At 39.1% G+C, this 13,707-nt stretch overlaps 1 protein-coding gene across 3 annotated transcripts in view; it reads left to right on the forward strand.

Moving 5' to 3' along the window:
• Positions 1-6,469: 6,469 nt before the first annotated feature.
• Positions 6,470-13,707, forward strand: part of LOC113413099 (ADAMTS-like protein 2) — a 44,463-nt gene continuing 37,225 nt past the window's right edge. Inside the window, exons 1-3 of one of the 3 annotated variants that reach the window (XM_087960876.1) lie at positions 6,470-6,924; positions 10,172-10,314; positions 13,592-13,667. In XM_087960876.1, the coding sequence (XP_087817002.1) occupies positions 6,838-6,924; positions 10,172-10,314; positions 13,592-13,667 (306 nt within the window). In that variant the 5' untranslated portion in view covers positions 6,470-6,837. The remainder of the gene's footprint in view (positions 6,925-10,171; positions 10,315-13,591; positions 13,668-13,707) is intronic. The other 2 variants (XR_015748721.1, XM_087960875.1) reach the window with 2 other exon arrangements.

Consider the following 13,707-nt stretch of genomic DNA (forward strand, 5'->3'; position numbering starts at 1 on the left):
ACTGTTCTACTTATCTGGCTATATTGACACTGAAGGTGACTAAGAATTCTTACAACTACTATTGTAAAAAAAAATGACGGGTATAGTTGGAAAAGCTACCTTAGAAATTACATAAGTATAATACAATTCCTTTCTAGTAATAAATTGGGACTATCTAGTTAGTGACTACAAAGTTCAGAGAGTTAGGAAAATTATGTAGTTGCTTCACTGAAGTGATACTGGGTTAACAAACACAGATGCCTGTAAAGAATTGACAGCAAACATATGGTAGCTGCAGTACATAGAAATTATTTTCATTTTATTTAACTTTATTGAAAATGAAATTGGAATCTTCCCTTGCAAACCATGCCACATATATTTCTATACTTTGTGACAGTTACAATCTATATGAGAATCTCCATTCTATTTTAGTAAATATTTCTCCTGGACAAACAAACTGAATCTATTTTCATTTGAAGATCCAGTTTTAGCACAGATTGGTGCTGGGTAGAGCTCTTCAAATTCCAGTTGACTAAATTGATGAGCAATGTGAAAGTAGGACAACTCACGCAAGCATCTATTGATGCCAGTCTGCACTGAAATTAAAATTTCTGTTCTCAAATTAATAGGACCACAAAAACTTGGAATAAGGCAGTAGCATACCACTTCCAAAGTAGTGCCAAAACCCCTTGCATGAATAGATCTGGGTAATTACCAGGGGTAAAATTCAATTCAAGACAATTTTTATCTTTTTAATAAATGTACATAATAAACCACTATACAAGATAAAATCGGTTCTAACTTAATGTTAGTGATGTGCTTGACCCATTGAATTCAACAAGGCTAAAGCTGGTCAACACTGTCTTGTCTCATTGGTTTCAATGGAACTAAAGTGGGATGTGGTTCAAGTCTAATGTAGCAGATAGGAAGTAAGTAAGTACAGCTCTCTTTCAACAGCAGTCTTCAAATATATACTGAGAACTCATTCCCTACCCAAGATATTCTGAATATATTTTCTAACAAACTTCATTGCAAGTTATTTTCTACTGCATGGTTTTGGTTGAAAAATTGCCATCACCCTTTAATCTAACAACTCATGAAAAGCAAATTTACCAAGATTTTTCTGAAAGATTGAAATTCTTAAAAGCTCATAAAATAGCAGAATAGTTATCTAATCAAATCAGCTAAAAATCACCGCATATAGAGAAATTGGTTTAAATGACTAACTTGGAAATGAGTGATCTAGAAAATTTTCCATGCTACAAAATCAAACTTTAAGTGATATGTGTCTTTTAACTGGGCTGCAGAAGTGATGTACAAGCCCATTCATGAAGCTGCATTTGTGAAAGCGTGCACACAAAACCATCCTCCCTGCTACCGTTTCCACTAATCCGCCAAGCCAGAAAGGTTGGATACTGCTGTTTTAAAGAGCATTTGTGAGGGAATTACTGCATGCCATTCATGGTGTATTTGATTTGTATCTGGCAATATTAACAGTTGCTAGGATATGTTCTCATTAAATACCAGGGAGGGAGGGAGGGAGGGAGGGAGAGAGAGAGAGAGAGAGAGAGAGAGTTGCTCTTCATGTTTAGAAAGGCTGGATTTGAAACAATATAATGCCATCTAGTGGTTGTATTATGGCAAAGGTGTGTCTTTGTGTAACTGTGGAGTCGATCTATAGCTAGTCCTATGACCCTTCATGTAACAAGAGCCCTTGAAAAGTGATTGATGTCTAGTCCTCACATGAATGGCTGTTGCAGTGTCCCTGCAGTTCACATGATCAAAATTAAGAATTTGGCAATTGACATGCATTTATGGTTATTGCAACTGGTATCACATGATTCGCTTTACTGTGTGATTCACTTAACAAATGCAGCAATAAAGGTCGTAAAATCAGGCACAACTCACTTAATCGGCATTGCTTAGTGACAGAAGATCTGGTCCCGACTGTTTTCTTAAATTGAGGGTTGCCTGTATTTTTCTGTGGGTGGATTATGGATATCTTACATGGCTGGTAATGCATCAATGTTTTTTCATATAACTTCAAAACATGAATCTCACACTATAATTAAGTGGCTGCCATTCATTCATTCTATTTATATATTGCCAAATCATCATAGAATTCCTGTTAACTGCAACATGAAAGCATCGATTTTAAGTTTAAACCCCTCCAGTTACATTAAAGTGACAGGATACATATTCCAATTTTTAAATGTTTAAATATGGTTTTTATATGGAAGAGAATATATTTTTCTTATTAGCTGATTAATTAGCTGAGAGCCAGTTTCGTGTAGTTATTAAGGTGCTATACTAGAAACTAGGAGATTGTGCATTCTAGACTTCCTTTAGGCATGAAAGCTGGCTGGGTGATTTGGGGCCAATTGTTTTCTCTCTCAGCCGACACACCTCACAAAGTTGTTGCTTACAGGGAAAACATAGTAGTCAGGAATACAGATAGCAATAGCACTTAGACTTATATACTACTTCACAATTCTTTACAGCCCTCTCTAAGCGATTTACAGAGTCAGCCTATTGCCCCCAACAATCTGGGTCCTCATTTTACCGCCCTCGGAAGGATGGAAGCCTGAATCAACCTTGAGCCTGGTGAGAATCAAACTCCTCCTGGCAGTCAGCAAAATTAGCCTGCAATACTACGTTCTAACCACGGTGCCACCACAGATAGTCCTTGCTAACTGACTGCTTATTCAGTTATGGTTAGAAGTAACGGCAGAGCTGAAAAAGATTATGACCAGTCCTCAAAGTTGCATCACTTCATCCCCATGGTCATCTGATGATGATTCAGGCGCTTTGCAACCAGTACACATGTGGAGCCATGGTAGGGGAGATAAAATCAGAGAACAAGATCGGACCTCTCTGGCTTTAGTCAAATCCAAGCCTAAAATAGGATGGGATTTCTTCACAGCCAAGAATTACCCTTTCAATTGCCATAATTGAGACATTCAGCTGAGGTTCAAAATGTAAGATAAAATCTCAAATACGGTCGTCTATTTTTGTTGGTACTTCTCTTCCCTTCCTTTTTCTTCCCTGAAAAAGTTGTCTCATTCTCTGGTTTTCATCTTTCAGTATTTACTGGTACATTTCAAGGTTCTGGGTAGGTCTACAGAGAACAGCACTGGGTTTTTTTTTGTGCTCTTTGATTTTTGCTTTGACATCTAAAGTTGGTTTTTGATGGTAGTATTGTTGTTACACAAGCCCTAGCTTTAAAATTGCCTTTCTAACCAGAGCTGTATTGTCATTTCATCAAGAGTAAAATATATTTTGCTGTTCAAATAAAGTAATATATCTTTATTTTTTTTTCTCAATGAACACTTTAGGGTTATGACTTTTAACTTGATCAAGGCTTTGGAAAGTTCTTTACTTGATTGAAGTTGTACACCCCTAAATTATATGCTGTCCTATACATGAGTACATTCAAATATCTTGGACAGCTCAAAATGGCAAAGTAGCATAAGTATTTTTCTTCCCATATTTTATAAATAATGAATGTAAAACCCACTTCAACTGGAATAATTTCACAAAGTTTAATATACATAAAATCATGAATTTTATTTTTAAATTCACTTTAATATTAACATATAACATACATAAGGGAATGCAGAAAAAGAAATCCAAATATTGTGCAATCCATGGTAATTATAAAGGACCAAAACCCAAGGAAAAATTGCAAAAGTTAATGTATACAAGGCGGCAAAAACCACACGGGGAGACAGAAATGATGAATTCTAGGTTTCTCACCAGAGTTAATGGCAATAATTATAGACAATTGTTTTTGTGGGATGCAGGGAACTATAAGTTATGGCCAATCAGCTAAAAGAAGCTTTCTCATTTGGTCCTGAGGTTTCTCCTGAGAATTATTGGATAAACATAGACCACTGTTTATAACTAACCTTATAATGCAACAATATCTGCTCTGATTCATAAGATCAGAGCATTTTTCAAATATCAACATAATTAACTAAAGGGATTGAAATCCAAGAAAAAAAAATCTTCTGCATGAAAGAAGTTTCTGACTGTTTCAAGTTACAATTTCCTATATTCATCACTGATAAGGAATTATCCTATGTTTGGTTATATAGATCGTTCCTTGAACTACTTATCATGAAACAATAATGCAAAAGATTCAGACCCAGGACTGACAAGCCAAGATGCTAATTCTTATTCCCAGAGCTATTTTACTACAAGATTTATTAACTTCATCCACTTGTCTATAGACTTCTATATACCAACCTGCTAAACTCCATTGAGCAAACTATCCTTATTCTAGAAGAGTGAGTCTCAGTTGGTAACATGCATTTCTGGATGATTCTCATTATGCTGGAATTAATTTGGAAGTTGAAATAAATTTTGAAGAATTAAGACTTATCTGCTAATTAGCTCACCAACACAAGATTGTCTTGTGAATAACCAGTCTCTGCTTATTTGTCTTTTTATGTATTTTTAAGAAAAATTCTAGATATACAAAGATGAGATTCATATATTTTCTGATTTCTGCCAAAACAATTATACTGATTTTTAAAAACTGAAATATTATTATTTAGAAATTTATTGACGTTACATTATAGACTATAGGTCCTTAAGCCATTTATAACAGATCATTTAAACTTTCCAAATATCTGATGGGTATTTATTTTGTAATTTATACATTTAACAAACAAATATATACATTTATAAAACAGATAAAACAAAGGGAAAAAACAGGCTTCTATTGTTTTTAAGCATGTGAATTTGTATTAAAGTCCTTCTCAAGCAATCAACAAAATCTCATGAAACCATTTTTAAAATAAAAGATCATCTACTGTAGATATTCCTGTTGGTGGATAATAATTGACTTTGTTGCTCAATGAGTAATTGTACATTATTATATGCCAACTATTTGTAAATATGTAAGTAGTCCTTGACTTACAACAGTTCATTTAGTTGTCCATTTGAAGTCACGTTACTGAAAAAAGTGACATATGACCGTTTTTCACACTTATGACCGTTGCGGCATTCCCATGATTATGTGATCATAATTCACATGTTTGGCAACTGACTCATATTTATGATGGTTGCAATGTCCTGGGGCTCATGTGATCCCCTTTTATGACCTTCTGACAAGCAAAATCAATGGGGAAGCCAAATTCAACCCTAACTTAACAATTGCAGCAATTAATTTAACAACTCTGGCAAGAAAGGTCGTGAAATGGGGCAAAACTCACTTAACAAATGTCTCACTTAGCAACATAAATTTTGGGCTCAATTGTGATTGTAAGTCGAGGATTACCTGTGCAGGGGTATCAATTGTTGAGAGATACATGCCGGTCTACATCCTGATTTTCAGCCAAGCCTTATTATATCAATAAGTTGTTATGAACAGTGGACTATGACAACAACTTGAAAGCAGCAAATAAGTTTATTCACGTATTTGCAAACACGGGTACAATGAAAGTGGACACAGAACAAAGCATTTATCAGCTTTTATCCCCTTACACAAGTTCATTTCCCCCTCCCCTTTTTGACACAGCATCCTACTCAATTCTCCTAAAAGTCCCCTCCATCTTTATTCAAAGAATTTTAACAAGTTCACTATAACCTTTTTCCTTGCTAGCATAAGCTCTAGTGTTATTTTTGAATTTCCTCTGCTTGCTGTTTCGCCTGGCATTCAGGCTCACTAAGGCTTGTGGTTTCATACTGTTACCTGTTACATAAAAGTAGTTTTGAAACAGCTTACCATTGTTCGACATATCAAGCACCCACTTTTTAGAAACAATACCAAACCCCATTTTCTTACACAAAATATTAATACATGATTATTATTATTTTAAATGATCATTTTCCTTATATGTGTCAGTTTCTTTCTTTTAAGCCACAGAAATCCACACCTTTATGATGAAAATAGGGTTTCCACTGGCTCCCCGTGAATTCCCTTTAAATTCCTGAGAGAAGCAGGCCAAAAAGGCTTTCATCTTCACTGGAGCAAACTAGTGTACTTCAAAGGTTAAGTAGCAGGATCCCATGGGAGGCATTGGGAGGGGCCCTATGATGCAAAAACATTGTTTATGTAGTACACTCAACAATAATCAACTGTTAATGGTCAGCAGAAAGGAAAAACCTGGAAAAGGATGCCTGTCCTGTTTGACAATAGGTCCCTGACACAGCTCAAGCTATATTAACAACTTCACTTTCCCTATGACAGCCATTTGGTTAATACTAACAACACACCCATATATGCCCACGCTCCTCTCAAGGTTTGGCCAAGACCTCTTTATTGTGGAATCCAACACTGCCCCCACCCCACCCCACCCTCTAATAAAAGATTTAATCTCTGTCCCAGCATCTATCTGCAACTCTTGGGTGCAAGAAAACATGGTTCCAAAGAGTTCAGCCCTCCTTGGAACCTTGCCTACTTTTCCCGCCCCGCTGCCTAATCCGGCAGCTCTTGCTGAAGGGCCTCTTTGACAGTCAAGCAGGAGAGGATGTGGGGCCCTCCCGCCTTCCTTTCCTCGGCCAGCAGCGGGCAAAAGGCTGCCGGAGGAAGGCTCCCGCTGCGTCGGGATCCTTTGTCTCTCTTTGAAGAGGGAGGAAGGGGGCAGACAGGAACACCCCCACTCCTTCCTTCCTTCCTTCCCTTCCTTCCGTCCCACTGGCGGCGTCTTTGGGTGGCTCTCGGGTCGCCTTGTCAATCACCGCTGCCCAGAAGCCACAGGGTTGCCCCGCACTCCCGCAGACCCCCCATCAGATTGGAAAGTCATTATTTTACTTACTCGGCCATGCCGGTTTGGGTTCAGGCAGCTGCTCCTGCTGCCGCCAGGACTTCGCTGCCGCCTTTTGGCCGCTCATGGAGCGCTAGCGAGCACGATGGCCGCGCCTCCCGCCTTCTCCGCCCGCCGGCTCCCTATACTGCAGTCCGTACTTCTGCTGTTCGCCTGGGCACTCCGCGCTAAGGTAAGGGGCCAGAGGCGGCGAATGTGGGGCAAGGTGTGGCGGTGCCCGATTTTCAACCGCCGCTGCACTTGGGCGGATTTTGTGCGCCCTTCCCTAAGGATTTCTGAAAGGCGCTTTTGCAATGTGCTCCCGCCGCTGGACTTGCATTTAGGACAAGTAATAGCCCTGACTGAGTAATAATCCGTTCTTGAGGAAGGTTTCATGGCTGTCCCAGCCACCGTCGCTCAGATCTGTCGCGAATCTCGATTCCAAATCGACCTCTTTGCTAGGGCGTTTTCCCGCCCCATTCCTTTTAAAATGTTGTGATCGGTGCTGAGCAAGGAGAGAAATGTGTGAAACGACGGCGCTGGTTTTAGCCTGCGTCTTGCCCTCTGGAAAGTTCCCGCGGCGTCTGCTTTCTAATTCAGGCTGGGATTTTATTTTATTTTATTTTTTGCTTGGTATTTTTGCCCGTTGCAACTAGTTTCTCTCTATATCTCAAGGCATTGTCACTAGTGGCTTTAAAAGCGTCTCGAATTGGAACCCTTACTAATGCAGGGCAGAAAATGGATAGGCGTAGGTGATTTGTGGTTTCTCAAGTAAAGGGTTGAATCACCGAAATACTGTCCTGCATGAAAATTCAGAATTTGGTTGCTGTTTTTGTTTAAAGAAATGTTTATTATTGAATCTTAAACCTTACTCCGGTGTTATACAGATACTCAAGGTGGCTTGCAGCAGTAAAAATAAGACCAAGGAAAAAATAATAATTTGGTTAAAATCAAAATTAATTAAAATCATTCAGAAGTTAAAGCTTGTCAAAGAAGTGCCATCATTTAACCATCTTCCTAAATAATGGGAGAGCAAGAGCCAAGTTCTTTTCTTTAAAAAGTGCATTGTATAGCTTGGAGATACTCAATGGAAGACCCTTGACCCCGATTGTCCATCTTCTGGCAACAGGGGCATTTTCAAAGGATCTCTTCTAGTTACATCAGCAGCTGGCCAGATTAATGCTGGAACAGGTAATCCAGCAAATAAGCCCTGTGCCAATAGCTATGATAACCTGTGCAAGTGTTTCTAGTTTCTATCATCATATGATCCCAGAGCCATGCAGTAATCAATAATTTGGTCCCTGCACCTTGCATCTTCTGGACATTTTTCATGAGTAGCTAAATATGTTAAAAGATGTTGCTTTCTGGAGAAATCAATTATATGCTGTTTGTTTCAGAAGAATAGGTCTTTTCCCTGTTTCCTTTCTTCTTAGCTTTTGGATTGCTTATCCTCAGAACATTTTTGAGAAGAACTGCCAACCCATTTTAGATGGGGAAGCATGGTGTATTCATTTGGCCTTTTTTGAGGCATACAAAACCATACCTTCTGACCTGACCAACCTGAAGTTCCAATTAGAGCCCCGTGCTCTTTAAATAATTCTTGTCTCCCCACCATTGTTAAAAGCCGTCCATCACACCCTTTCATTATTGCAAAACACCTATAGAGAATCCAGGCCACCAAGCACTACCTCTGCCATTAGGTGGAGGAGGCAAGCCCTCCCCACTTTAGTCCACTTGCTTTAGCTGCCCTAGATTTCATGGATCACTGAACCCATTGTAGCCCTGCTTTTCAGAAACCCCACAGGAAACCCTCCTCCAGTCTTTGAATAAGAAAGAGTCACCTCTTTTTCTATCCTGGGGTGGGGAACACTGCTGCTCCTTTCAAATGCGTCTCAGTGATTTTCTTATGCAAGAACTCCAAACTTCTACTAGTTGGAAAGAAAGTTCCAGCTCTGGGGGTTCAAAATAGATGCACACTTGTCATTAGGCAAGCTTTACTTTCTTCATCACCTTGCCTCCTTCAGATGCTCACAACTTTCCTGAAAATACAGAAAAACAGAAGCAGCATGTAGTGCCAATGTCATCATCATTGTTCATGGATAGAAATGTCATCAATAAGTAACTGTGCCACTTCTTTGTACTCCTGTAGCAACTACAAACATTCCAGGAGATACAACAGCTCCTCTCTATTTTCTACTTCTTTCCACACTTACTGCCACTCTCTGGACAGTGTGACTCATAGAGATATGCAGCAGACAGTATTCATAGCTTACAGTATCTGTGTGACCTATGTGGATAGATAATTCTGCCAGGAACTGATTGCAGAGGCTCACATGAAGCCTAGTTTATTTCTCTGTAGCATCTCAATCAATTCTGTTTTCTCTGTATTTTTCACATATATATCTAACCATCCAGAGTGATGCCGGAAAATTGTATTATGGCTGCAGGGGATATAAGAGAAATTCAGGTAGTCCTAGCTAAAAGGCAGTAATTGGGACTAGACGTTCTGTCACTAAATGATGTCCTTAAGCGTGATGTCATATACCTGCACTGCTCAGTGGCAGCAGTTCCATTAGTCCTCAGTTATTAGGTGAATCGCTGCGGGTCATTAAGTGAGGACCTCACATAATCAGAGCTTCCCACTTCTTGCCAGCTTCCCCATTGACTTAGTGGAAAGCCAGCAGGGAAGGTTGCAAATTGCAATCATGTGACCATGTGATATAGTGACGGTCAGAAATTCGGGTTGGTTGCTGAGCACCTGGAGTACCATCATGTTGCTGCAAAGCACTGCAATGATCAAAACTTCAAGGACTGCTAGTAAGTACCACTCATTCAGTGCTATTGTAGCTTTGAATAGCTGCTGCACAACTTTTGTTTACCAATGACTATCTGTGCCATCTTTGGCAATCCTCCCAACCAGGCAAATTGATGGGCAATATGGCTCATGCTACTGGGAATTTTGGGGGAGTAGAGGAAATCTCACTCAAAGCCCCATAAGCTGGATGGATCAACCTGATGGCACGAATTAGCCCAGTGGATTAGAGGTTCCTCATCCCTGTTCCTCAGTAGTAGAGAGATGTGAGTTTCGATGTTTAAAAATGAAAAAAAACAAACCCATGAGTTTGAGATAAAAGTTTTAAAGTAAATACTATGGAGGAAGGAGAAGAGAGCCGAAAAAATAACTTATCAATCCCAAGTATTGGGCCTGGAAAGCATACTCAGGACATGGAGGCATCCAATAATGAACAAATATATACAGGAAAGTACAAATTATTATATATTTCATACATTATTTCAGTCTGCAACAGTCTACATCAGAAGAACCAAAACATTGTCATACAGCAAAATATGAACCTAGGAATAGCTTGTGAGGTTAGAAAAATGGAGATACTGGGAGTTACTCTGGAGTTCTTAAGGTAACCTTTCCCTGTTTGTGTCAGGACAGTAGTGAGGCAGCAGAAGAAGCTGGTACCTGGAATGAAGAGGTCACCAAATGGTGGGGAGAATGGAGCTCCTGGTCTACATGTTCCCGCACCTGTGGAGGAGGAGTAATGTCAAGAGAGAGGCACTGCTTATGGCAGCGGTAAGTAGTTGACCAAGGCCACTTGACAGAAATGCAAGACCTTTAGTTGGATAAGCCAATTTTACTATCACAGTACATTTGGCATTTAAAAAAAATATATTGAGATGTGACAGAGCAATTCACTAAATCACTTTTTCTCTGAGTGGCTCAATTTCTCTAACTTCCTCTTCATAGGATAATTTTCATAATCCCCACTGTTTTCTCTATTTTCTTGAGGTTCAGGAACTAACATCCTGAGCTGATTCCCTGATTAAAGTGCAGGGAAGATACAGTTTGTATAAGGTGATGATAGATTTCTTTCTGAGGAATCCAATACTCTCAGCCTTAGCCAGGTTGCTCAAATTTCCAGCTAGCTAACCATGCTGAACTTCAACCTGCACTCAAGAGTTGAATAAGCTCCAGAGAAGCACCTCTTTTAACCTGCTGCTCCACATCCCTGGATCCTAATGAGAACAGGCATTGGAGACTTCTATCAACCAAGCTTATCCACATTTCTTCTTCCTATTCTACATAAACATACTTCTGAGGGGTGAAACCGTTTCTCTTTCCTGCTGTCAAAATTGTGTGAGTTTATGTGTGTGCCTTTATGTGGTGTGCCTGCATAATTGAGGTCTGGATAAGCTGAGGTTCTTTCTGTTTGGAAATAACCCTGATTCTCAATGTAGGTAGAAATCAGCTTTACTTTTGGCAAGGCTCTCCTTTTAAGTACCAACTAGCAGGATCATCTGCAACCTACAGTTTGTCTCTCCAACTTAAAAAAAAACCCATGTTGTGGCAAAACAGGTCATAAAATCAGGTCTGACTCATTTAACAACAACTTAACAATGGAAATTCTGGTACCAGTTGTGGTTGTAAGTCAAGGACTACCTATGTTAGCTAAATTAAGGGCAAGAGTTTGTGCTCTAGTCCCACTAAAAGAAGGAGCCACCTGTCTTCCTAACTGGTTGAAGTTCTAACATCCTTTTATTCAGGATGAGCAAGCAGATTACTCACTTTAGGATCAAAGTTAGGCAGGGAAGTAAGCTTCTTTGACAGAACTCCAGCTTGTTCCAATATGTAGAATTTGATATTGTGAGAAAATTAAGCTTGGACATGCTTAAAGTCCAATCCTATATTTTGTTTCTGGGAGTAAATTCTATTTACCTTGAGCTGGCTTTATTTCACTATTAGCTCTGAAAAAAATTGTGATGCTATTCAGCTTTGGAAGTATGGGATTCAGAAATGCTGGAGTAGAATATTAGTTAATGCTGAGGAAATCACAGTTAACTATTTGGAAATATTCTGAATATTTTTCTGGATGCAATAGGTTTCAATGCAGCGTTCTTGCTCATATTTAAGCTAAAGAAGGAAATTGCAGCATAGAGGGAAGTAGCAAAAGTTATTATGGATGTTGTAATGGCATAACCTAAATGAATCTTTGGTGGATCTTTAGATGGTGTTGGATCTAGTTAGCAAAACTGTGCAGTGTTTGGATTTGAAGAAGCAATGTGATCTGGAGTGTGCATGGGATTTGAACTTCTTTGTTCAATAACATTTTAAAGCACGTGTCTCCTTTTTCTGGATTGTAAAGGAGCTGTAAAGGCCAACTGTGTAAGCCCAAGAAAAGACATGGCTGCTTTAATGCAGTGTGTGCATTAACAAATTCTTCAAACTTTAAATTCTGCTTTCCCATTAAAATATGAAACTTTGCACAACCATACCAGGTAGTACTGAACTTGGATAGAAGACCAGACTTATAGACTACACCATGTGCACAATTATTAGACAAGTGAGTATTTTGACCATATCGTCTTTTGTATGCATATGTTCCACCTCCAAGCTGTATAAATTTAAATGCTTAGTGTATATAAGCAGATCAGGTGATGTGTATTTGTGTAATGAGGGAGGATGTGGCCTAAGGAGGTCAACACCCTATATCAAGGTGTGCATAATTATTAGGCAGCTTCTTTTCCTCAGGCAAAATGGGCCAAAAAGATTTAACTGACTCTGAAAAGAAAAAAAAATGTAAAAAGTCTTTCAGAAGGATGCAGCACTCTTGAAATTGCTAAGATATTGGGGCGTGATCACAGAACCATCAAACATTTTGTTGTAAATAGTCATCAGGTTCGCAAGAAACGTATTGAGAAAAAAAAGGCACACCTTAACTGCCAAAGATTTGAGAAGAATCAAACATGAAGCTACCAGGAACCCATTACCTTTCAGAAGAACATGATTTTTATGCAGGACAATGCTCCATCTCATGTATCGAAGTACTCCACTGCATGGCTAGCCAGTAAAGAGGCCTTAAAGATGAAAGAATAATGACATGGCCTCCTTCCTCACCTGACCCTATTGACCCTAAACCAGGGGTGGGCAAACTTTTTGGCTCGGGGGCCTCATTGACTTTTAAAATTTGACAGATGGGCCGCCACCTGGTGTCAAAATGCCTGTCATTACAAGTCAAAATCAAATGAATGCAATCATTCAATCATTCACATCAAACCTTAATTCTGTACCAATCTTTGGCGGGCCGGATTAAAAAGACCAACGGGCCGGATGTGGCCCGCGGGCCGTAGTTTGCCCACCCCTGCCCTAAACCCTATTGAGAACTTGTGGGCACTTCTTAAATGGGAAAATTATGGTGAAGGAAAAGTTTTCCTCTCTGAAAAGTGACTGGGAGGCTGTGGTTGCTGTTGCACAAACAGTTGATTGTCAACAGATTAAGAAACTGACAAACTCCATGAATGGAAAGCTTCTGACTGTTATTGAAAAGAAGGGAGGCTATATTGCTCATTGGTTGTTGTTTTTTTGAATTGTCAGAAATGTTTATTTGTAAATTTTGAGTTGTTTGTTTATTATTCTCACTTTAACAGATGAAAATGAATGAGTGAAATGGGAATATTTTCATTTTTCATTTAGTTGCATAATCATTCTGCACACTAATAGTTGCCCAATAATTGTGCACATATAGATATTCTCCTAAGAAAGCCACAACCTCACCTTTACATCCTTAAATATTCAGGTTTGAGGTTTATTAACATTTTGGATTGACCAAGAGCACTATAGTTGTTCAATAAAAAAATTAATCATTCAAAATACAGCTTGCCTAATTGTGCACACAGTGTAGACTGGGAACCTGAAAAATCATCCGGAATGAAGGGAGTAGCGCACTACTACCATATATATGAAACTCAGTTTCAGAAAGACTTTTCAAATGGTGTTTCATACTCTAAACCAGAATCTCTCTTGAAGTCAACATTTTCAGTTCTTTTGAAGAAGGATTCTGTTTTTATTGCAGGCTACACGTATCTCAAGGGACGAATAGTAGCATGTGCCTGGGTCAGTCGAAGCGCTATCAGTTATGCCAACAGCAGGTAAGGTTATCTTTTATAGATACTCTATTTGATCTTCAAG

The sequence above is a fragment of the Notechis scutatus genome, chromosome 3, assembly GCF_049901735.1.
Source record: "Notechis scutatus isolate UNSWTSFEM ecotype Mainland chromosome 3, rNotScu1.2, whole genome shotgun sequence".
Taxonomy (NCBI): Eukaryota; Metazoa; Chordata; class Lepidosauria; order Squamata; family Elapidae; genus Notechis; species Notechis scutatus.